At 52.5% G+C, this 23,745-nt stretch overlaps 2 protein-coding genes and 1 pseudogene across 2 annotated transcripts in view; 1 reads left to right on the forward strand and 2 right to left on the reverse strand.

Moving 5' to 3' along the window:
* LOC102111241 (uncharacterized) overlaps positions 1 to 23,745 on the forward strand; it is a 194,726-nt gene that overhangs the window by 81,533 nt on the left and 89,448 nt on the right. The window contains exon 6 of the mRNA XM_088063870.1: positions 14,887 to 15,016. Coding sequence (XP_087919996.1) covers positions 14,887 to 15,016 — 130 coding nt within the window. The remainder of the gene's footprint in view (positions 1 to 14,886; positions 15,017 to 23,745) is intronic.
* On the reverse strand, positions 30 to 2,567 carry LOC148182875 (serine/threonine-protein kinase pim-1-like). Its single transcript, XM_088064229.1, has 6 exons — positions 2,559 to 2,567; positions 1,967 to 2,272; positions 1,765 to 1,815; positions 1,194 to 1,560; positions 391 to 567; positions 30 to 136 (listed from the first exon to the last, which is right to left on the reverse strand). Exons 1-6 carry the CDS (start codon positions 2,565 to 2,567, stop codon positions 30 to 32), a joined length of 1,017 nt encoding a protein of 338 aa, XP_087920355.1.
* Positions 16,797 to 18,134, reverse strand: LOC102111423 (serine/threonine-protein kinase pim-1-like; annotated as a pseudogene).

A 23,745-nucleotide genomic window follows, 5' to 3' on the forward strand; every position in this document is an offset into this window, starting at 1 on the left:
TCACTGTGCCTGTGGCTCTCTCCCTTCTTCTAGGGCTGATGAATATCCTGCACCCAGGGATCACAGGACAGGTCTTCTAATGAGGGCCTGTCCAAGGAGTTCAGGGATAAACACCACCTGATCAGAACTTGGCAGTCTGGGGAGAGAAACCACAAACCACTGGTCAGTTGGAGAAGGCTCCTGTCTGCTTTGCCCCACTATTCTCGTGCCCAGGCCATGCTGGATGTGCTCAGAGCTGAGCCTAAACTTTCCCATCAATTTTTTGTTTTGGAGGAGAGCAGGAGAGCAGGACGTGCCACCTCCTCAGCAGCTGCCAGAGCGGGATGCTCACGAGCCCGCTGCTGTCTCCCAACCCTGGTGTTCCCCCCGTGCCCAGAGATGAGGATCCACCTTGGGAGAGCCGTTGTGGCAGCGGGAGCTGGCCCCATCTGATGTTCCTGCTCCTCCTGAAAGGGTGCTCCCCGCAGACCATCTCGTGCAGCAGGATGCCCAGGGACCAGACGGTCGCTGCCTCGCCATGGTACCACCCAAAGTCGTTCCATTCCGGGGGGCTGTATGACGGTGTTCCTATGGAATATGGATGGAGCTCATCAGGGGGATGCTGCTGCTCCCAGAGCCTGACCCCAGCATCCCTGGGCATGTGGGGGCTACCCCAGTGGCACACGGGGTGACCTGCTGCCCTCTCGCCAGCACCTGGGACTTGGGTACAAACTTGGGGTTGGAAAAGAAGCCACTGGTGTTGGAAGAGGGCAGCTGAAACCCTGGCAAGGCCTGACCATCACACATAAAGGATAAACCCACTCAGTGCTGGGGAAAAACCATACCCACATCCTCCCTGCTGGCATTGCCCAAAAAATATTATGAACCAAGGCAAACCAGGTGAGCAGAGCAGTCCAAGCCCATTCTCACCTGCACACCAAACCAGCTGGTGCACAGGTCCTGGCTCCCCCTCTCTGCTACCCCCAACCATGGGGGTTTTGTCAGGCTGGCTGCCCCATCCCCAGTCCTGGGCAAAGTGGCAGGCAAAGGCTGCCAGCAGGGCTGGAAGATAGGTCCCCACCCAGCCCTGCTCAAAAGCAACTTGGCTGAAGACACAGACCTGTGACTGGCAGCCAAAGGGAGAATCCCTGCTGCCACACCCAGGTTGGGCCAGGAGATGCCAGGACCAGGAGCCTGCCCCTGTGTGGGCTCACCTGCAAATTGAGTGTAGGCTGTGTCCTGCAGGTAGGTGCCACAGCTGAAGTCGATCTGTTTTGCCTCGCCGGTGTCCAGGTCAACCAAGATGTTCTCTGGTTTTATGTCTCTGTGCAGGACCCCGCAGCTGGTGCAGTGCCGCACGGCTGCCAGCACCTGCTGGAACAGCTCCCGCGCCTCTTCCTCGGACAGGAACCTCCGTACCCTAATGAAACGCCGCAGGTCCTGACACTGCTCCAGGCGCTCCAGCACCATCACGATGGCGTTGGGGAGCTCAAACCATTCCAGCAGCTGCACCACACCGGGGAAGCCTGTGGACACCTTGTCCAGCAGCACTATCTCCAGTGGTGCGCTGGTGCCGTCGGGCTGCGGGAGGAGCACGGTGCCGTCAGTGGGGCTGAGGCCGTGCCAGGGCTCGGGAAGCCCTCAGCCAGCCCGGGATGCTCTGTGCCCTCCGCTGGCCCCATGCCCGCTCTCCCTCCAGGTGTCCTGGCGGCTCCCACCCTGCCGGGCCCCGGCTCATCCCCGCCCGGCACGCCCCGGCTTCTGCCGCTGGCCCCGCTCACTCACCAGCTCGCCCCAGTGCCGGACACGGTTCCGTGGCACCTTTTTGATGGCCACCTGTAAGCCAAAGGGAGCAGCGAATTCAGCTCACCGCCCACCGTGTCCAGCCCCATCCTACTCCTCCGCCCCCTCCTCCTTCTCCGCCCCCTCCTCCTCCTCCTCCGCCCCTTCTCCTCCTCCTCCGCCCGCTGCCGGCCCCTCTGCTCACCGGGAGTCCGTCCGAGAGTCGCGTGGCCGCAAAAACTCTGCCAAAGCCGCCGCGCCCCAGCAGTGAACCCACTCGGTACCGCTGCTGCAGGGCCTCCTGCGCCTTCCCTGGGGAAGAGACGCGGCCGTCAGTGCTCGGCCCGGGGCCAGGAACGGCCACCGAGCGCTCCCCGACCTCCCCGGGCCGGGCATCCGCAGGCGTTCCCTCATTGGAACGCGACAGCGGCGGAGCTCGGGCCGGGGAAGCCGCAGCGGAGGCGGCGGCAGCGGCCGCACCGCCTGTGTCCTCCGCGGGCCCCGGGAGGAGCTGGGGCCGGGGCCGGGGCCGAAGGCAGGGCCGGGGCCGGGGTCGGGGCCGGGGCCGGGGTCGGGGTCGAGGTCGGGGCCGGTCCAGGTCCAGGCGGAGCCAAAGGGCAGCGATACCGCCCCAGCCCCAGGCAATGATGCCCGCCCAGCAGCGCCAGCGCCAGCACAGCCAGAGCTGAGCGGAGGCGAGACCGCGGAGGGACGGCCGGGGACGGGGACGGGGACGGGGACGGGGACGGGGACGGGGCCGGGGCCGGGGCAGCCCCGCCCGGGGCCTGGGGGCGTACCGGGGGCATGGCCCGGGTGGGCACGGGGAGAGGGAACCTGGAAGAGGAGGGGACACCGGGAAAGGACGACGGGGATGGGGTGCGGGACAGTGGGAGAGGGAGAAGAAAATCGACGGAGTCAAGAAATTCGCTTTTTGTCTCCTTCCACTGCTGCTGCTGCCACCGCTGCCGCCGCTGCCGCTGCAACTGAAGCACCGGGACCGTTTGTCCCCGTGTCCGTTTGTCCGTTGCCCGCTCGGCCCCGCCCCGAGCCCCGCGCTCCCCGGGCAGCCCCTGAGCCTGGCCAAACACGGGAACTTTGCCCTGTTGAGCCAAGAGCCAGAGTCTGGACTCCTGCACAGGGGCACAGCAATGCCCTTGGCTGCTGCTGTGCCTTGTCCCTGCTGAGGGTCAGACACCGTCTGAGCACATTCCCTGAATGCAGAATTTGTACCTGAGCCAAGCACTGCACTTGTGTCTCCAGCATTGCTTTCCAAGTAAAACAGGGGAAGGCAAACTGGGTATAGCTCATGGTATTTTACAGTGTCTAAAACTTGCCAAGTCTCAGATCTTAGAGGTGAGAGCCATTTGGAATGAATGGGATGGAGAAACAGTGCAAGATGGAAAAGGGGAACATAAAAATAAATGGAGAAAAATAGAGGAATACATATTGGTTGTTTCTTTTGATTTTATTTTCATTTCTTAAAAAGCTGTTTCAATTTTCCCAGAATCTTCTCCCCAGTCCCGTCTGTTCTTTCCAAAAACCTGTCCTGGAGAACAAGGCGCAGCTCCTGTCACAAGATGTTCCCCCAGCTGCAGCTTCTCTTGGCTTCCCACACTGTGAGTGCAGCACAACTCTTGCAGCAAAGGAGGACAAATATTTGAAGGACTTGACAACTTGTTCTTTCTTTTCCTTGTGCACTGGGGAGTTGTGCCATTGGTAAGGTTTTCACTGTTCCTCTTCTACCCAAAGAAAACATGATGGGCTACCAGGAATTGTTGGGGAATACAAGCCTGGCTGAATGTGGAGAAAGAATCTGCAGAGCCTGCAGCCAGCAGTGGAGAGCTCATCATTCCAACAGCCCCATGGACATCTTGAAAGTGATCTGGAACATGAAGATGGGCTGACAGAGGGAGTTTGTTTCTGTGTTCGGTTGAGATGATTCTACATCTCTTGCACTGGGAGAAATCAAGAGCACAATCAGTTGATGATAAGCACCAGAACATGATAAGCTGGACCTCTCAGTGGATGAGAGAAAGAATGTGAAAAGGAGAAATGCAGGGAATGACTTGGTGAACTTTGTGTGTAAGAAGGGTCATTTTTTCCTAATAATTCCCAATTCATTCCCTTTGCTTTTGTCCTTTTAACAAGGCCAATTGCATCTCAGATTCCCCAGGAAATGAGAACCCTGAGCTTGTGGAGCTGCCTGAAAGTTGCCCTGTTCCTTTTTCTTCTGCTGCTCAGAAGAAACAATGAAGTGAGTTGGGAAGTTCTGTTTTTTCCTGTTCCTGGTGGATTTTTTCATTTTATTTGCCACTGCAGAGGCAATTTCTGTGATGGCCTCTGTCAGTTGATTCTATTTCAGCAGCAGCAGCAGCAACAGGGCTGTGTTTGAGCACTGCAAATGTGACCTGTGTGGCTTTAATTCCCCTCGACTTAGTGCTCAGGGACTTGGGAGCATTTTGATCTCTACTGATCATGATGCCTGAAACAAAAATCCTGAGTTCCCTGTGACAAAAGCACAGTGGGTAGCACTGACTGAAAGAGGCAATTGCAGCTGTATTGCTAAAATTCAAGTGGCAAGCAGAAGAGGGGCAAGAGCAGCCGGGATCTACAACTGTCAAGACAGATGTAGATTAAATAATTTTGTGGAAGTTTTCTGCAATTTTGTGGGATTTTTCTGGAATTCGGTGGGATTTTGAGAAAATTTAAATAATTCTGTGGGATTTTTCTGGAACTTTGTGGGATTTTTGTGGAATTTAGTGGAAGTTTGAGGCGATTATGTGGGATGTTTCTAGAATTTGGTGGGGTTTTGAGAAGATTTAGGGAATTTTGTGGGATTTTTCTGCAATTTTGTGGGATTTTTCTTAGATATTATGGAAATTTTTGGAGATTTTGAGAGGCATTTCTGGAATTAGTTGGGGTTTTGAGAAAATTTAGGCAATTTTGGGAAATTTTTCTGCAATTTTGTGGGATATTGAGGAGATTTTGTGAAATGTTTCTTCAGTTTTGAGGGGTTTTGAGGAGACAAGAAGAATTTGGTGAGGGATTTTTCTTGAATTTTGTGGGATTTTATGGAGATTTTGTGCAAATTCGCTGGAATTTTCTGGAATTTTGAGAAAAGTGAAAGAATTGCGTGGGATTTTTCTGCAATTTTGTGGGATTTTTCTTGAATTTTGTAGGATATTGAGGAGATTTTGTGAGTGTTTTGTGGAATTTTGAGGGATTTTGAGGAGACATGAAGAATTTTGAGGTATTTTCTTAGATTTTGTGGAAATTTGTGGAGATTTTGTGGGATGTGACTGGAATTTGCTGGGGTTTTCAGAACATTTAATGAATTGTGTTGGATTTTTCTGCAATTCGGTGGGATTTTTCTTGAATTTTGTAGGATATTGAGGAGATTTTGTGGGAGTTTTGTGGAATTTTGAGGCATTTTGAGGAGACTTGAAGTATTTTGAGGTATGTTTTAGATTTTGTGGAAATTTGTTTAGATTTTCTGGAATTTGGTGGGGCTTTGAGAAGATTTCTGCAATTTGGTGGGATTTTTCTTGAATTTGGTGGGATTTTGTGGAGACTTGAAGAATTATGAGGGGTTTTTCTTAGCTTCTTTGGAATTTTGTGGAGATTTGGTGGGATGTTTCTGGAATCTGGTAGGGTTTTGGGAAGATTTAGGGAATTTTGTGAGTTTTTTTTCAGGAATCTTGATTGATTTTGAGAAGACTTGAAGAATATTGTGGGATTTTTCTGCAATTTTGTGGAAATTTGTTGCGATTTGGTGGGATGTTTCTGGAATTTTATAGGATATTGAGGAGATTATGTGGGAGTTTTACGGAATTTTGAGGGATTTTGAGGAGACATGAAGTATTTTGAGGTATTTTTTAGATTTTGTGGAATTTTGTGGCGATTTGGTGGGATGTTACTGGAATTTGGTGGGGTTTTGAGAACATTTAGGGAAGTGTTTGGAATTTTTCTGCAATTTGGTGGGATTTTTCTTGAATTTCGTGGGATTTTGAGGAGACTTGAAGAATTTTGAGGGGGTTTTTCTGAAATTTTATGGAAATGTGTGTAGATTTGGTGGGATGTTACTGGAATTTGGTAGGGTTTTGGGAAGATTACTGCAATTTTGTGGGATTTTTTTCTGGAATCACGGGATTTTGAGGAGACGTGAAGAATTTTGTGGGATTTTTCTGCAATTTTGTGGAAATTTGTGGCGATTTGGTGGGATGTTTCTGGAATTTTTGGGATTTTTTTGTACTGTTGTGGAATTTTCTGGTATTTTGTGGGATTTTGAGGAGACTTGAAGAATTTTGTGGGATTTTTCTTAGCTTCTTTGGGATTTTGTGGAGATTTTGTGGGATGTTTCTGGAATTTTGTGGGATATTGAGGAGATTTTGTGGGAGTTTTGTGGAATTTTGCGGGATTTTGAGGAGACTTGAAGTATTTTGAGGCATTTTCTTTGATTCTGTGGAAATTTGTGGGGATTTTGTGGGATGTTTCTGGAATTTGTTGGGCTTTTGAGAAGATTTTTTCAATTTGGTGGGATTTTTCTTGAAATTCGTGGGATTTTGTGGAGACTTGAAGAATTGTGAGAGATTTTTCTTAGCTTCTTTGGAATTTTGTGGAGATTTGGCCACCATTAGGGGTGTGCGTCTCCCTTTTCCCCAGCAATTTCCCTCTGTCTTCCCATTCCCGACGTTTCTTCTCTCCACCTCTTCCTGCTCCATGCCATGTTGACAGGAGCTCAGAAAGAGCAGGAAAACAGAAACCAGTTCCACAGTGAATTCCTGGAAGAAAAATCCATCGATGTCCGGGAGGCTGCTGTGGCTCCTTCCTGAAAATTGTGGGTGTTGGGAACACGGCACAGGGTGTCCCAGGACTTAGAGCTGGACACTGAACCCTCCTGGATCTCCTTGGCACCCGTCCTAGGCCGGGATGGTCCTGGATATCCTCCTGGATCTGCCCCAGGAAGGTCCCTGCTCCCTGGGATGGGACAGGTAGAGGACAAGGAATGAAGGTCAGGAGAAGAGTACAGAGATGCTTCTTGCCACTGCAGCAAGAAATCTGGTGCAGTGAAAGCTCAGCTGGAGATGAAGGTGGCCAAAAATGTGAGGCACAATAAAAATTGAGTTGTTAAATACATGAATAAAAAAAAATAATATAGAAATTACATTGTCCCCTTCCGGGATGTGGATGGTCACCTGACAAACACGGACAGAGACACAGTGCAGGTTTTCTAATGCATTTATTGCCTCTGTCTTCAACACTCATCCCTCCCTTCCCAGAGGAAAACACACATTGTAACAAGGGACTCTGCAAAGTCCTTGAAGAGGGCAAGCCCTGCTCAGCAGAAACCAAACCACCCCAGACTGAACCACAGCATTCCCATCTTGAATCCAAACGCAGCACGTGCCAGCTATTGGGAAGAGAGGAACCCTATGGCAGTCAAAACCAGAGCAGTGGGACAAGCATGAGCGCTCTTTGGAATATCTGGATTTATTTAGAATGGAGGCTCTGCAGAAGATGGTGAGCTGCTAAGAAAAAACTCTTGCAGTCCTCGTGAGCCATTTCAGGAGAGCTCCCCAGAGACAGAGGAACTTCACCTCCCTTTGTCTCTGGGGAATCTTCTCTGGCACAGAGTAGTGGTTGTTTGAAGTTGGTGCCATCACCAGGAGCTGTTCCTATGGTCTGTTTCCATGGCAACCATCACAGTCCCTGTGGCTATAGCCCCATGCCAGGGGTGGTTGCCATGGACACCAGCTCAGGCCTGGAGCCAAGAGTCCATTGCCATGGCAACCATTTGCAGTCCCATCCCCAGGCTCATGGGATCACAGAGCCACAGAATTGGCTGAGTTGGGAGGGTCCCATGGGGATCCTCCAGTCCAACTGCTGGCCCTGCACAGGACACCCCAACAATCCCAGCCTGGGCCTGGCAGCGCTGGCCAAACGCTGCTGGAGCACAGCCAGCCCTGGAGCTGGGAGCCTTCCCTGGGGAGCCTGTTCAGTACCCCAGCAGCCTCGGGGGAAAAACCTTTTCCTCACATCCAGCCTAAACCTGCCCGCCTCAGCTCCAGCCACTCCCTCCACTCCTGTCCCTGGGCACCAGAGGGAAGAGGTTCCCGCAGCCCCCAGCCAGGGACCCGCTCCCAAGGCTGCTGTCATGGCAACCAGGCCTGGCACCAGCTGGGATGCTCGGTTTCCACGGGCTGGGCTTCAGGAATGGGAGTCCCCAATTTCCTGCTCCCGCTGAAACCGCGCTGCCGCTCGCTTCCCCCCTACCTCCCATGGAAAGCACAGAAGGCAAAGATCCCAGGCTGGGTTAAGAACAATTTATTGAGAATAGCAACGGGATAAGGAACAAACAGACACAGAAATAATTTTGGTAACAGAAGGGATAAGACAAACCATTCACAGGGAAAACTAAAATGCCAAAGACTGCCTCTTCCTAGACACGCATTTCCTCCTGCCTGGAAAGGACACCCTTCTCCTCTGGTGAGAGAGAGGGAATCTTTTCCTGCCCCTGGCAATGACCTGAGATGGGATTGAATATAATAACAGCTACATGATCAGACTCTCACATTCATTGATCCCACATCATGACATTGCCATGAGCATGAAAAGGGACAGGTGTCTTCCCAGCATGGATCCCAGGGAACATGGATCACCAGGTCTCTTCCCAAAGTTGGTCCTCCAAGGGGGAGATGCAGCTGAAGCAGTGCACAAAGCTCTTCCTGCACTTTGGGACATTTGCAGAGCTTTCCTTACCGGTGCCTCCGTTGGTGTTTGATCAAGTTAGAGCTCTGGGTGAAGCTCTTTCCACACTAGGGACACTTGTAGGGCCTCTCCCCAGTGTGGATGCGTTTGTGGGTAATGAGGTGAGAGCTGTGGCTGAAACTCTTCCCACATTCCCCACACTCATAGGGCCTCTCCCCAGTGTGGATGCGCTGGTGGGTGATGAGGTTGGAGTTTTGCTTGAAGCCCTCCCCACAGTCGGGGCAGCGGAAGGGCCTCTCATCCGTGTGAATCCGCTGGTGCAAGACGAGATTGGAGCTGGTCCGAAACCTCTTCCCACACTCACCACACTCGTAGGGCCTCTCCCCAGTGTGGATCATCTGATGGCAGATCAGGGTTTTCCTCTGGCTGAAGCTCTTCCCACACTCCAAGCACTTGTAGCGCTTCTCCCCATCCTGAAGCTGCTCATGGACCACCAGCTCAGAGCCCCGGCTGGATCTCTGGCCGCCTTCCTGGCACAGGGTGGGTCTTTCCTCCTCAGAGCACCCTGGGATGGGTTTGGAGCCCCTCCTCCTTCAGGATCTCTGAAGCTTTTCCTCCCTGTTGGATTCCTGTGCTGTTGAGCCACTCAAAACAGCTTCCATGAGGTTCTGCTCTGGGGATTTGTCCTCTCTGGTCCCCATCCTCAGCTCCTTGTCTGGGGGAGGAAGGACAAGGAGAGGATGGGATTTGCCTCCGTGCCAGAGGGAAGGGGAAGGAGATCCCCCCAATGCGTCCCCGGCAGGACGGCGTCGGCAGCGGGGTTGTCCTGCATCCGGGGGCCAGGCTGGACTGGGAGATGGAGAAGGAGAGAGGGGGAAAGGGGGCAGTGAATTTCTCCTCACCTGCCTGGGTGTCCCGGGGCATCTTCCTCTTTCTCGTAGCATTCTCCTCCATCTGGCCAAGATCTGGGATTGGGAACTCCTGGTTTGAGAGAAAACAAGGGATGAGCACATTGAGTTTGTAGGTCCATCTGTTCAGATCCCTCTCTTTAGAAGTCACCTGGGCATCTGAGATGTCTTGGTTTGAAAGGAAAGGTGTTTGCTTAGGAAGACAGAAACCTACACTGAAATATATAAAAATATAAGCAACCGCCCCCTCCGAATTCTTATAATCTTGAAATCAAAGTGCTCTCAAATAAAGATATAGGAATAGGAATAATAATTCCTTTCTAAATAAATTAAAATGAAGATGCAGCAGTAAAAAAAAACCAAAACAAACAAAAAAAAAACCCAACTCACTGAGACAGTCAGATACAACCTGACACCCTGTTGGTCAGGGTGCTGGTAGCAGTCTGATTAATTGGTGGCTGCAGTCCTCCTAGAGTGACAGATGTGGTTCTGTTGAAGCAATGATCCTGTAGAAGATTGTATCTTACTTCTGAAGTTCTGGTGCTGTAGATGGGTCTGGTCTCTCCTCTGGGAATCCAGTGGAGAAAGACTGCCTGTGGTGTTCTGATTCCCAGATTATATCCATGCAGGAATGCGTGGCTCCTCCCCTTGGGTGGAGCATCTCACAATGGGATGATGTCATTTTATCAGTCCTGCAGTGAGACTCAATGGCCCATTACCAGAAGATATCCCCCTGGAGGGAGGATGGGTGCTGGAAGAGATAAAGAGCACTGCCCCACCTGGTTTTAACAGCTGGCCCATTAACAGAAGACATCCCCCAGTTATGAGGGATGGCTCATGAAAGAGATAAAGAAAACTGCCCCAGCACGTTTTAACAGATGTTGACAGAATACGTCGGGTTACATCTTGCATTGCAAACTAAGCCATGGAGTCCATAAAAAAACACTAAAACCCAGATTCAGCCCTGAAAATGCCTCCCAGGAGTTCCCCATATCTGGTCTCTCCCCGTTGGTGTTCAGGGTTTCCCTCCTGTCCCAACTGCTGGGGGTCACACTGGTACTGTGGGTCCCCTGTCTACTCGGTCCCTGACCTCTTCAGGCTGCTGGGAGTGCCAGGAATCTGAAAAGTTCCCCCAATTTCCATCTCCCCACTTAGGGATGCTGGGGGTTTTTGGGGTCCCAGGGTCCCTGCTCCCCTTATTCCCTTCTTGGGGTTGCGGGTAGTCCATGGAGACCCCCCTGCCCCTCTCCAGGCTGTTGAGGGTCTCACAAATCCTGGTGCTCCCCTCTCTGGGCTCCCCGATTTGGCGTCCTCGGGAACATAGGGCTCTGTTCCTCCAGGCTGCCTCTGCCAGCAGCTGCCACTGGGAACCTCAAATGTCTCCCAAAGGGCATCTTCCACTCAGATTTGAAGTTCTTCATTCTTCAAGCATCACCCCCAAAAACCCAACCCAGGAATCCCCCAGGATATCTGGGCCGAGCTCCCCCTCCCTTGTCACCTGTGGGATAGGGGGGTGTTGATCCCATGGGTGGGGATGGCTGTGAATTCAGGGAGTGAATCCCAGCTCAACTGGGATATACTGGGCCTGAGATCATCCTGGAAAACAAGCACTTGACTGGGATTACTAGGAGTGTCTGGGAATTAACATGGACATGCTTAGGGCAGCTGGGATATACTGGGAGTGTCTGTGACCATACTGGGGATGACTGGGAACACACTGGGAAGAACGGGAACTGTGCTGGAGACAACTGGGAGTGACTGGGTCTGCACTGGGGGCAATTGGGCATGACTGGAACCATACTGACAAGGTCTGGGATCATCTGGAGAGGGACTGGGACTATACTAGGAGCAGCTGGTTGCTACTGGGTTCACACTGGGAGGAACAGGGAGCAACTGGAACCATGCTGAGGGCAACTGGCCTCCTACTGGGATCACAGTGGGAGCAGCTGGGCCATGCTGGGCAAGCTTGGGACCATACTGGCAGCAACTGGGACTGCACTCAGGGTGACTGGGAATGGCTGGGAGCAACTGGGATCAGGCTGGAAGCACGTGAGGAGTGATTAGGAGCAACTGGGATAGACTGGGGGAGACTGAAACCACAGTGCAGGTAAATGGGAGCAACTGGAACCACACTGGATAATCCTGGGAGCAGCTGTGCCCATGCTGGGGTCATACTGGGATCATAGTGGAACAAACTGGTATCATACTGGGAGTGACTGCAAAGGTCCTGGCTGTGACTGGAACTGTGCTGGAGGTGACTGGGAGCAACTGGGCCCATCCTGGGAGTGACAGGGAGTCACTCTGGCCATGACTGGAATCATGCTGGGAGGATCTGGGAGTGACTGGAACCATACTAGGGGGTGACTGGGTGCAACAGCTCATACTGGGAGTGACTGCGATTGTAGTGGGAGTGACTGGGATCATCCTGGAAGTGTTTTTCTGTAGATCTTACGTGTTTCTGGTCTCCTTTTCTTCTCCTTCCTATCCTATGTACCTGGAACATTTTTGGATATCTTAATGTTACCCAAAATCTTAAGGGTTAACACTTTTTAGGTTAAATGAGCTAAATTTGCAAAGTTAATGCTATGGTAAGAGTTTTATGTTCACTTGAATGTTGTATTAAACCCTTTGCCATAGTTCCTTGATTGTCTATATTTTGCCAGTTAAATTTTGTGTCATTTTGACCTTTTATCTCAGTTGTTAGAGCATGGTGCCAGCATCACCAAGGCTGTGGGTTCAATCTTTGAGGGGCCATTCACTTAAGAGCTGGACTTGATGATCCTTGTGGGTCCCTTCCTACCAAGAATATTCTTTACATCTGTCCATGTTGAGAAGATCTGGTTGGTGTTTCTCTTGTGCACCAAACTCAAGCACAGGAACCTTTGGTTACCACCAGCATTGAAGTGTTCCAGGGGGTTACAGCCCTGTAGACTCACAGTGGCCTCTTGTTTCCATGAGACCCCACAATGTCCCAGTGGCCCTGTGGTTCCATGGGCCCAAGAGTGCCAAAATGATCCCCTTGGTTCCACAACTTCCCACAGTGTCCCACTGGCTCCTTGGTTCCATAAGGATCTGGAGTGTCACACAGGTTTATGGCATTTGTCCTTGCTGCCCCTCACATCCCACTGCCCCACAAAGAGCCCCGAGCCACCCGTGAGGGACAGGCCCTGCTGTGCCAGGCCTGGGCTCAGGGCTTGGCCTTTCTGCTTCCTCCAACCCAGCCAGGGCTTGCTCAGCATTGCAGTTCCCTGCTCAGAGCCTTTGGCTCTCGGCAATTCTGGTCTCCAGGATCTGCTCTCACCAGTCCCTGGGGAGCCTTTGGCAGTCCCTGCCCTCAGTGGGGTTGATTGAAGCTCCAAGGGACTTGGAGTTTTGCTTCTGACTCCTCGAGCAGCTTCTTCAGCCTGAAGGAGGGACAAAGGAGGATCAGAGAAAGGAGAAGAAGCACGATGTCAAGCACTCCCTGAATTCACAGGCCCCCACCTGTGGGATCATCACCCCCATCCCACAGGTGACTGGGGAGGGAGAGCTCGGCCCAGATATCCCAGGGAATCCTTCTTGGGTTGGGTTTTTTGGGGGGATGCTTGGAGAATGAAGAACTCCAAAGCTGAGTGGAAAATGCCCTTTGGAGGGATACTGGGGGGTCCCAGCATCCCTACGTGAGGAGATGGAAACAGAGGTAACTTTTCATATTCCTGGCACTCCCAGCAGCCTGAAGAGGTCAGGGACCGAATAGACAGGGGACCCCCAGTACAAGTGTGAGCCCCAGCAGCTGGGACAGGGAGGAACCCCTGAACACCAAAGGAGTGAGACCAGAGATGGGGAACTCCTGGGAGGCATTTTCAGGGCTGAATCTTGGTGTTTGGGAGGTTTTTATGGACCCCATGTCTTGGGTTGCAATGCAAGATGTAACCAAAAGTATGTATTCTGTCAACATCTGTTAAAACCTGCTAGGGCAGTTTTCTTTATCTCCTCCATGAGCCATCCCTCATAACTGGGGGATATCTTCTGTTAATGGGCCAGCCGTTAAAACCAGGTGGGGCAGTGTTCTTTATCTCTTCCACCACCCATCCTTCCTCCAGGGGGATATCTTCTGTTAATGGGCCATTGAGTCTCACTGCAGGACTGATAAAATGACATCATCCCATTGTGAGATGCTCCACCCAAGGGGAGGAGCCAAGCATTCCTGCATGGATATAATCTGGGAATCAGAACACCACAGGCAGTCTTTCTCCACTGGATTCCCAGAGGAGAGACCAGACCCATCTACAGCACCAGAACTTCAGAAGTAAGATACAATCTTCTACAGGATCATTGCTTCAACAGAACCACATCTGTCACTCTAGGAGGACTGCAGCCACCAATTAATCAGACTGCTACCAGCACCCTGACCAACAGGGTGTCAGGTTGTATTCTGACTCTCTCAGAGTGTTGTTTTTTCGTTGTTTTTTTCTTTGTAGTGCTGCATTTTCATTTTCCTTTCTTTAGTAAAGAACTATTATTCCTATTCCTATATCTTTATCTGAGAGCATTTGATATCAAGTTAATAATAATTCGGAGGGGGGTTGTTGCTTACATTTTTATCAATTTCAATGGAGGTTCTGCCTTCCTTAGCAAACACCTTTCCTTTCAAACCAAGACACCCCAGATGCCCTGGTGAGTTCTAGAGAGGGACTTGGACAGAGGGGCCTTCAAACTCATTTTGCTCATTCCTTGTTTTCTGCCAAACCAGGATTTCTCATTCCAAAACCTTGGCCGTATGGATGAGAAGGCTGCAAGGAAGAGGAAGATGACCTGAGACACCCAGGCAGGTGAGGAGGAAGTCAGTGCCCCTTTCCCCCTCTCTCCTGCTCCATCTCCCAGCCCAGCATGGCCCCCGGATGCAGGACAACCCCGCTGCCGACGCCGTCCTGCCGGGGACGCACTGGGGGGATCTCCTTCCCCTTCCCTCTGGCACGGAGGCAAATCCCATCCTCTCCTTGTCCTTCCTCCCCCAGACAAGGAGCTGAGGATGGAGACCAGGGAGGACAAATCCTCACTGCTGAACCTTGTTGAAGAGGCTGTTTTGAGCAGTTCCACAGTGCAGGAATCCAATGGGGAGGAAAAGCCTCGGAGTTCCCACAGCAGGAGGGGCTCCAAACCCAGCCCAGGGTGCTCTGAGGAGGAAAGACCCACCCTGTGCCAGGAAGGCAGCCGGACATCCAGCCGGGGCTCTGAGCTGGTGGTCCATGAGCAGCTTCAGGATGGGGAGAAGCCCTACAAGTGCTTGGAGTGTGGGAAGAGCTTCAGCCGGAGCAACAGCCTGATCTGCCACCAGATGATCCACACTGGGGAATGGGCCTACGAGTGTAGGGAATGCAGGAAGGGCCTCAGTTGCAACTCTGAGTGTCCCCAGTGTGGAAAGAGGTTTCGGACCAGCTCCACTCTCCTCAAGCACCAACGGATTCACACAGATGAGAGACCCTTCTGCTGTGGGGAGGGCTTCAAGCACAACTGCAACCTCGTCACCCACCAGCGCATCCACACTGGGGAGAGGCCATACGAGTGTGGGGAATGTGGGAAGAGCTTCAGCTGCAGCTCCAGCCTGAGTACCCACAAACGCCTCCGCACTGGGGAGAGGCCCTACAAGTGTCCCCAGTGTGGGAAGAGCTTCACCTGGAGATCTAGCTTGACCCAACACCAATGGCAGCATCAATAAGGGAAGCTCTGCAAACGCTCCAAAGTGCAGGAAGAGCTTTGTGCCCTGCTCCAGCTTCATCCCCCCTTGGAAAATTCAAGTTTGGCAGAGACCTGGTAATCCATGTTCCCTGTTGTCCATGCTGGGAAGACACCTGTACATTTTCCTGCCTATGACAATGTCATGATGTGGGACTACAGAACATGAGGGCCCGGACATGGCCCTGTCGTTATATTCAATCCCATCTCAGGTCATTGCCAGGGGCAGGTATTGGGGGTCAGGCGTCTTTTTTTTTTTTGATTCTGGCTTGCCTGTGGCATTTTTACCCCTTGGTTGTGGAGAAAACCTAAGTGTGGGTACTTGGTGGGTGATTGACAAAAGACAAAGAGTTTGGCTGGGCCCAGGGTTGGAAAGGGGCAGGAAAAAAAGGAGGGTGGGGACAGTTTGGCGAGCTTTTCTTCAGCTTCAGAGAAGGACACTTTGGGCGCAGAGCTGTTGCGGTGGGGAGAAGGGAATTTCGCCATCACCCAGATGGAGCTGCTGCTGCTTCTCCTTCTTCCCTCTTTGTTGGTGGCCTCGCACCCCCTGTCCTGCCGGGACGTGTGGCAGTGCCAGCCACTGCTGCAGAGCTGCTGATACACGTCAGCCACCGGCCCGGGATCTCAGCTCATCCCTGCTGTTCCAGCTGAGTGTTCCTCAGAGCCCTGCAGGAGCACCGGGACTGACTGCCCGAGGGGGTTTGTGAAACAAAACCTCTCCTCCATCCCGTCTCAGCCGAGGAAGCTGTCACGGGGCCCCTGGTTCTATTTTCTTGCTTATGCTGTAGTTATTATTGTTTGTTTGCCTGCTTATAAATACTAATAAAGAACTGTTATTCCTATCCCCAGATCTCTGCCTGAAAGCCCCTTGTTTTCAGAATTATAATAATGTAGAGAGAGGGAGTCTACATTTTCTTTCCAGGGGAGGCTCCTTCCCTCCCTAGCAGACACCTGTCTTCCAAAACAAAGACAGATGGGGAGTTTCTCCATCCTCCTTACCTTTGCAGGGCCGGCAGTGGTCTTGGTTCCTCATGCTCTTTTTGTGGGGCCTTTTGTGTCTGTCCCCCTCCGACTTAGGGGGACAGGGGATATTTGCTGCCCCCTTTCTTCTTCTGGGAAGCCTGTGTGGGCTCTTTGTCCCCCCGTGATTTGGGGGGTGCCAGTGTTGTCACAATCCCGGCAGCCCCCAGCTGCTCTTTGCCCTTTGCCAGGCCAGGGGTGTTCTCTGTCCCCTTGCAATTTGCGGGGCTGGCACAGGCACAATTCCCTTACTCTTCGGTGGGGCTGTCAGTCTCCCCTTCCCCCTCTGACTTGGGAGCTGCTGTGTGCTCCATCCATCTCTTATTTTGGGCAGAGGTGGGTATTTATGTCCCTTCAGTTTGGGGGGCCCAGTGATTGTCTCCATCCTCCTCCAGTTTTGAGGGGCCTGGGAGAAGTCTCTGCCTCCCACCGATTTGGGGGGACTGGTGCAGGCTCCACCCCCTCTGATTTTGAGGGACAACCTGGAGGAAAGGCACCAAAAGCTTGACAAAGGCTGAAGGGAACGCTCTGATTACCCCTTTTGCCAAGAGGTTCCCTTAGCTGAAGTTGCTAACAAGGACCAGACTCGCCAGCCTGCAGTGGGTTTCGGGTTGTTTTATTTTCTGGGCCCTCAGTCCTGCGTGGGACACGGGAACTGGGTGCTGCAGAGGCTGCGGCAAGGCATCAGAAATGCCCGCCCAACACCCAAGGGTGGTAGAAGATCTGCTCCAGCACCGGCCGGTCCATGGGGTGCTTGGACAAACACCAGCGGATCAGATGTTGGCACTCTGGGGAGAGAAGGCAGAAAGTGGCGCTCAATTGCAGAAGGCTCCTGCCCAGCTGCTCCCGGCGCCTGCAGAAGCCAGGCCACGCTGCGTGTGCTCGGAGCTGCCCTTGGTGGGAGAGCAGCACGGCAGGACAAGCGTCTCCTCCTTCAGCCAAGCGTGCCACACCCAGCCTGCCACGGGCCACCTGCTGCAGCCGGCTCTTGAGGGCACATGGACGTCCCGTGCAGCTGCGGGAGGGCCGGGCTGGGCTGCGCGGTGCCACCTGCCAAAGCCTGCCTTCTTCAGGCCACATACCAACCTGGAGAGACCTCCTGCAGGAAGAAGAGCTGCCCCAACACGATGTCACACTCATTCTCGAAGGGCAGGAACCCACACACCATCTCCAACAGCAGCACGCCCAGGGACCAGATGGTCGCCCCATCGCCATGGTAGCAGCGCAGGCCGATCCACTCGGGTGGGCAGTACGTGCGTGTTCCTAGGGGAGACGGACGGCACTGCTCAGGCGCAGGCTGCTGGCTTCCAGAGCCTGGCGCCAGCCTCCTGCCAGAGGACGGGGCTGCAGCCGTGGCCACAGCTTCCCCCCAAGGCGTGCCTCCCTCCCCATGACAATGGGCCAAAGCCAAGAAACCATTCTGCAAGGCTGACAAGGCCAGCAGAACAGCCCAAGGCCTTGCAGGCCTGCCAAGCCCAGGAGCCGGGGCCCGGCTTTTACAGCCCCTTTCTGCCGGCCCTGCCGACAGCCGGCTCCTGGGGCACAGCACCTGCCCCGTGCCACAGGGCAGCCGGCAGCTGGCTGAATGCCCCACCCCGCGGCCCAGGAGGGAATGGGGCCGTGCAGTGCCTGGCACTGGGAGCAGGGCCCACGCTCTGGGGTCACCGGCAAACTGTGTGCAGGCCAGCTCCTGGAGGAAAGTGCCGCAACTGAAGTCGATCAGCTTCAGCTCACCAGTCTCTGGGTTGACGAGGAGGTTCTCTGGCTTGATGTCCTGGTGCAGGACGCTGCAGGCGGTGCAGTGCCACACGGCCTCCAGCACCTGCCAGAAAAGCCAGCACGCCGCCTCCTCGCTCAGGAACTCTTGCTCCAGCAGGACGTGCAAGAGATCCCGAGATTGCTCCGGACGCTCCATCACCAGCACGAAGCTGTCGGGCAGCTTGAACCAGTCGAGGAGCTGGATGATTCTGCGGCAGCCAAAGCCACCTTCTCCATCAGCACGATCTCCAGTGGAACACAGGTGCCGTTGGGCTGTGCGGAGACAATGCCTCCATCACAGGGCCTGATGCTGCCCTGTGGCTGCAATGCCCCTGCCCGGGATGCCCCAGTGCCGCCTTGGGCAGCCTCCCTGCTGCTTGGGACTCCTCCCCCCCGGGTGGTGACTGGGAGGTGGCCCCTGCCTGGACTCATCCAGCTGGTACAGCTCCCACAGCTCCTTCTTGTGCCCTGTGGACAAGACCGAGCAATCAGCCTCGTGGCCAGGAACCCCCCGAGTGTCCGCCAGTGCAGCGGCCCCAGCCAGCACCGGCCACCTTGCTCTGACCTGCTTCTAGGCTGCTCTCAGAAGCCCTGGCCTGGCCTGGGAATGGTCTCAGGAGCCCCATGGGAGCCTCAGACAACTCCTCAGGTCTCACTTGCTGGTATGGAAGTCAGTGTCTCTATGGGAGCAGCTTTCTGGAGATGGAGGAAACTCCCTGGTCCCTCGGGAATTGTCTCCTCCACCAGGCATGGGCTGTTGCCAGCTGGCACATCCAGCACCGTCACCTGGGAGCTGTGGTCCAGCAGCTGCTGGCTCCAGAACACTTGCTGCTCCTCCAGCTGCTCCTGAGATGGCTCCCCTGGATCGGGCTGGGCTCCCACTTGGACCTGTGGGCTTTCCCTGGCCATGTCAGTGGTCAGGGTTGCGCCTGTGTTGTTGAGGTCCAAGGTCCAAGGGAGCTGGGAGACCTGCCCCTGGGCTCTGCACCTTCTGCAGGCTGACAGGTCTGGCTGAGCCTCTCCGAGGGATGGAGGCTGTCAGAGATAGCAGAGGCTCCTGGCACCATGGACGTTCTCTGACAGCCTGAGCTTCTTGCATGGATGGCGGGTCATCTCTGCTGTGCCATCCTTGCAAGGCTTGAGGCTCTCTCACCGATGGCCAATCTTGCTGGGAGCAGCCTCCTGAAGGGATGGCGGCTTCTGGAGAAGCTGGGCGAGCCACAGCAGGGCAAGTGGCCTCACTGTTTCCACAACACCAGCCACATCCCAAAGAAGAGCAGCACAGGTGTCCCATTGCATGCCCAGTGCTGGATCATCACTTCCTGCAGCTCTTGGGCCACTGCCATGCAGGGACTGCAGCTGCAGGAGCTCTCCAGAGGGCTTGCGGGAGCACCTGGACGCTGGTGAGGGGTCACCTGAGGCCTGGAGAACCTGGGAGCTGCAGGGGCTGCTCGGTTCCTCCATGGGCCTCTGGGCCTAACCCTGGGACGTTTCCTCATCTGCCGCCTCCGTGGTTTCCAGTGGCCACCGGCCCACCAGACAGCCACAGCGGCCAGCAGCAGGACAAGGGCAGGCATCAGGACGCCACCGTCACACGTGGCTACGGCATGTCCCATGGTGACTGCACTGGCAGCTGCGGGGGCTGGCCCGGTTTATATAGGGCTGGCGCAGTGATGTCACAGTGCTGTGGCCAGGACAGCTGTGTGACATCACGGCCCTGCATCACCCCAGCGCTCAGCCCCTTTGTGACATCATGGCCCCACCCAATTCAGGGATCACAGCACCGGCTCATCCCTGAAGATGAACATGGCTGGGAAAAGCCTGGAAATAAGAACCGGAGCTCAGCCCCTTGCAATGAATCCTTCCCTGGAGCAAGTGGCAGCACATCAGGAAGAGTGCTGCTGCCACCTGTGTCAAGCCCCCGGCTCCCAGGACACTGCAGCGGCACCAACTTCAAACAACCACTACCCTCTACCAGAGAAGATCCCCCAGAGACAAAGGGAGGAGACGTTCCTCTGTCTCTGGGGAGCTCTCCTGAAATGGCTCACGAGGACTGCAAGAGTTTTTTCTTAGCAGCTCACCAACTTCTGCAGAGCCTCTGTTCTAAATCAATCCGGATATTCCAAAGAGCGCTCATGCTTGTCCCACTGCTCTGGTTTTGACTGCCATAGGGTTCCTCTCTTCCCAATAGCTGGCACGTGCTGCGTTTGGATTCAAGATGGGAATGCTGTGGTTCAGTCTGGGGTGGTTTGGTTTCTGCTGAGCAGGGCTTGCCCTCTTCAAGGACTTTGCAGTGTCCCTTGGTACAATGCATGTTTTCCTCTGGGAAGGGAGGGATGAGTGTTGAAGACAGAGGCAATAAATGCATTAGAAAACCTGCACTGTGTCTCTGTCCGTGTTTGTCAAGTGACCATCCACATCCTGGAAGGGGATGATGTAATTTCTATCATATTTTTTTATTAATATATTTAACAAGTCAATTTTTGTTGTGCCTCACATTTTTGGCCACCTTCATCTCCAGCTGAGCTTTCAGTGCACCAAATTTCTTGCTGCAGTGGCAAGAAGCATCTCTGTACTCTTCTCCTGACCTTCATTCCTTGTCCTCTACCAGTCCCGCCCCAGGGAGCAGGGACCTTCCTGGGGCAGATCCAGGAGGATATCCAGGACCATCCCGGCCTGGGACGGGTGCCAAGGAGATCCAGGAGGGTTCAGTGTCCAGCTCTAAGTCCTGGGACACCCTGTGCCGTGTTCCCAACACCCACAATTTTCAGGAAGGAGCCACAGCAGCCTCCCGGCCATCGATGGATTGTTCTTCCAGGAATTCACTGTGGAACTGGTTTCTGTTTTCCTGCTCTTTCTGAGCTCCTGTCAACATGGCATGGAGCTGGAAGAGGTGGAGAGGAGAAACGTCGAGAAGGAGAAGACAGAAGGAAATTGCTGGGGAAAAGGGAGACACACACCCCTAATGGTGGCTGCAGAAAGCTCCACACACTCCAGCCTGCCCCAAAACCAGGGGAAGCCCTGGCTAAAATCCAAGGAAAACACTGCTGAGGATCCAAGGAATCAGAGCTGTCATGGGGTGACTTTACCTTTAAGATAGTTTTGAGAGCTAAGGAAGTTGAAGCTGCTGGTGACTGATGGGAGTCTTTTCTCCTGACCAATTATCAGTCATTTCTAAGAACTGACAGCAGTTTTGACCACTGAAAAGTGAGATCAACTTGTGAACCCTACCTTAAGATGTAAAGTCAGAGCTCTCTTGCTCTCTTTGGATTTCCGGCTTCTGACAAGGTAACAAGGCTCTGTCTTGGCCTCCTCCTCCCCCCTTTCCAGGGTGGACAAGGTCGCAGAGGGCGGGGGGGGAGAAATGGAGCCGGCCGGCCTGGTTTTGTTTGTAGTTTCTGCTGCTGGACTGAAACCTGACACCATGAAAACTTGCAGATTTTCCAAGACTTTAATTCTTTTACTACCTAGATAAAACATACAGATTACTCTTTTTTCCCAGAGAGAGAGAGAGAGAGAGAGAGAGAGAGAATCAACATGAAAAAAGACATCATAAAACCATCAAAGACCGTGAAGAAAAGAGTTAAGTTTTAGATGGGGAAGAGAGATACGGAGATGCTTTATAAGCTGAAATATTTTTCTGTTAAAGCTATAGAGATGGACAATAATGTTCTGAAAAAACACCTTTAATTCATGACAGAGTATATTGGGAGGAATGGAGTGTTCAAAGTGTGGATTTTGAGCAAAAGGTGGAGTAATTATGATACAGTGAGGTGCTGGAATAGAGGGGGGAGAAATAATAGTTGAAGATTTGGGGCCGCTTGAGGCAAGGAGAAAACTTCTGTTTTCCAGGGAAGCTCACAGAGACAGATGAAGAGGACTTTTGCATTTGAATAACTCATCCTTAAAAATGACATCCCTAGACTCATTGATCCATACACACCTCAGAGTGATGTGAAATGGGAGGAGTGAACTCTGATGACAAGATTTCCGGGCAGCTGGCATCAGAAAAATAGAAAGCTGTAACAGAAATAGCTTTCTTGCAAGAAACCCCATAGATTAGCAGAAGCAGACTTCTGTTTCTCTACAAAGGCTGATGAAAAGACTCTAGCAAGAATTGGGACTGTTTTAAACACCAAAGTTCCAAAGTTTTTTGTCTCTATGATGTCATGTGAACAAGAGAATAGTAGGTAGTAGGAGATGAAAGGGTTTTCTGGAAGTTTATTCTGGTGTTCTTATTCTTGTAGTTTTGTTAATAAACTTTCTTTATTTCCTTTTAAGTTTTAAGCCTGTTTTGCTCTTGCTCTAATCCATATCTCACAGCAAGAAATAAGTAAGTTTTCTAGTAATTTTTTAGTTACTGCTTTAAAACCACGACAAAGTGAAAGAACAATTCCTCTTCTTGGTTTAAGACCAAAACTGCAACATTTAAAATTGTTTTATTAAGCCGTGGAGACAGAGAGAAGACTGTGGACTAAGGCAATGGCTGAGGTTGCTGTATCTTAATGAAGAGCTGTCAGTACCAAGTTGTTACTCAATTTTTTGCTGCTTTGGGCAGAATATTCAAAAGATAGACAACTTCTGACAAGCAGTAATCCTTTCCTTATACCCCAAGTATTTGGATGCTTCAGGACATTTATCACAGCTGCCAAAACTGGATTCACAACCTGTGGGTTTCAAAAGGAGAGCAAGATTTTGCCTGTTCTTGCTTTGGGAAAAGGGGAAAATATTCTCATTCCTTCTTCTCTTTCTTTGCCTACATCTTTTTCACCGACTTTTGACTGGCCTCAGCTCAGTGATAAACCATCCACAGGAGCAGCCAGGGCTTCTTGTGGCTCTTTCCTAGTGAGAAAGCTGTGCTGAAGCCACACCTCCTGTAAAATGCACTCAGCATTTTACATACTGAGCTTTCCTATCAGCCTCCCACATCTCAGCCATTCTGTTGCCATTTGGTTCAATAAACTGTATTATTAAGATAGTAACAAACGTTAATAGTTAGCATTAGTTGACATTAGTAGTAGTTATGCTAAGGCTTGGTAGGCCACATGTGACCTGCAGATGAACTATATAGCAGATATTGCAATGTAAGCAGTGTAACTAGGAGATAATCTAGGAATGTACCTTTTGGCAAAACTTAAATGTCAGAGAGATAATCGTACCAGGTAGTGAAAGAGAAGTAAGAAATTGTGATGATGAAGAAATCGTGTAGAAAACATATAAAAACCCTGTGATTTTTCTGTGAAACGGGGCTCTGTCTTTGGACGCTAGTCCACAGGCTCCCGGGCCCTCAATAAAGCACCGCATAAACGACTTCGGTTGTTTGTGTTTTCTTCGGATCGGGCAACAATGCTGAGGGCAAATGGCCTCCTACTGGGATCACAGTGGGAGCAGCTGGGCCATGCTAGGCAAGACTGGGACCATACTGGCAGCAACTGGGACTGCACTCAGGGTGACTGGGAATGGCTGGGAGCAACTGGGATCAGGCTGGAAGCACCTGAGGAGTGATTAGGAGCAACTGGGATAGACTGGGGGAGACTGAAACCACAGTGCAGGTAAATGGGAACAACTGGAACCACACTGGATAATCCTGGGAGCAGCTGTGCCCATGCTGGGGTCATACTGGGATCATAGTGGAAGAAACTGGTATCATACTGGGAGTGACTGCAAAGGTCCTGGCTGTGACTGGAACCGTGCTGGAGGTGACTGGGAGCAACTGGGCCCATCCTGGGAGTGACAGGGAGTCACTCTGGCCATGACTGGAATCATGCTGGGAGGATCTGGGAGTGACTGGAACCATACTGGTGACTGGGTGCAACAGCTCATACTGGGAGTGACTGCAATTGTAGTGGGAGTGACTGGGATCATCCTGGAAGTG

Source organism: Pseudopodoces humilis, chromosome 18 (assembly GCF_049639895.1).
Source record: "Pseudopodoces humilis isolate 2021_Gansu_Grassland_sample_001 chromosome 18, ASM4963989v1, whole genome shotgun sequence".
Classification (NCBI taxonomy): domain Eukaryota; kingdom Metazoa; phylum Chordata; class Aves; order Passeriformes; family Paridae; genus Pseudopodoces; species Pseudopodoces humilis.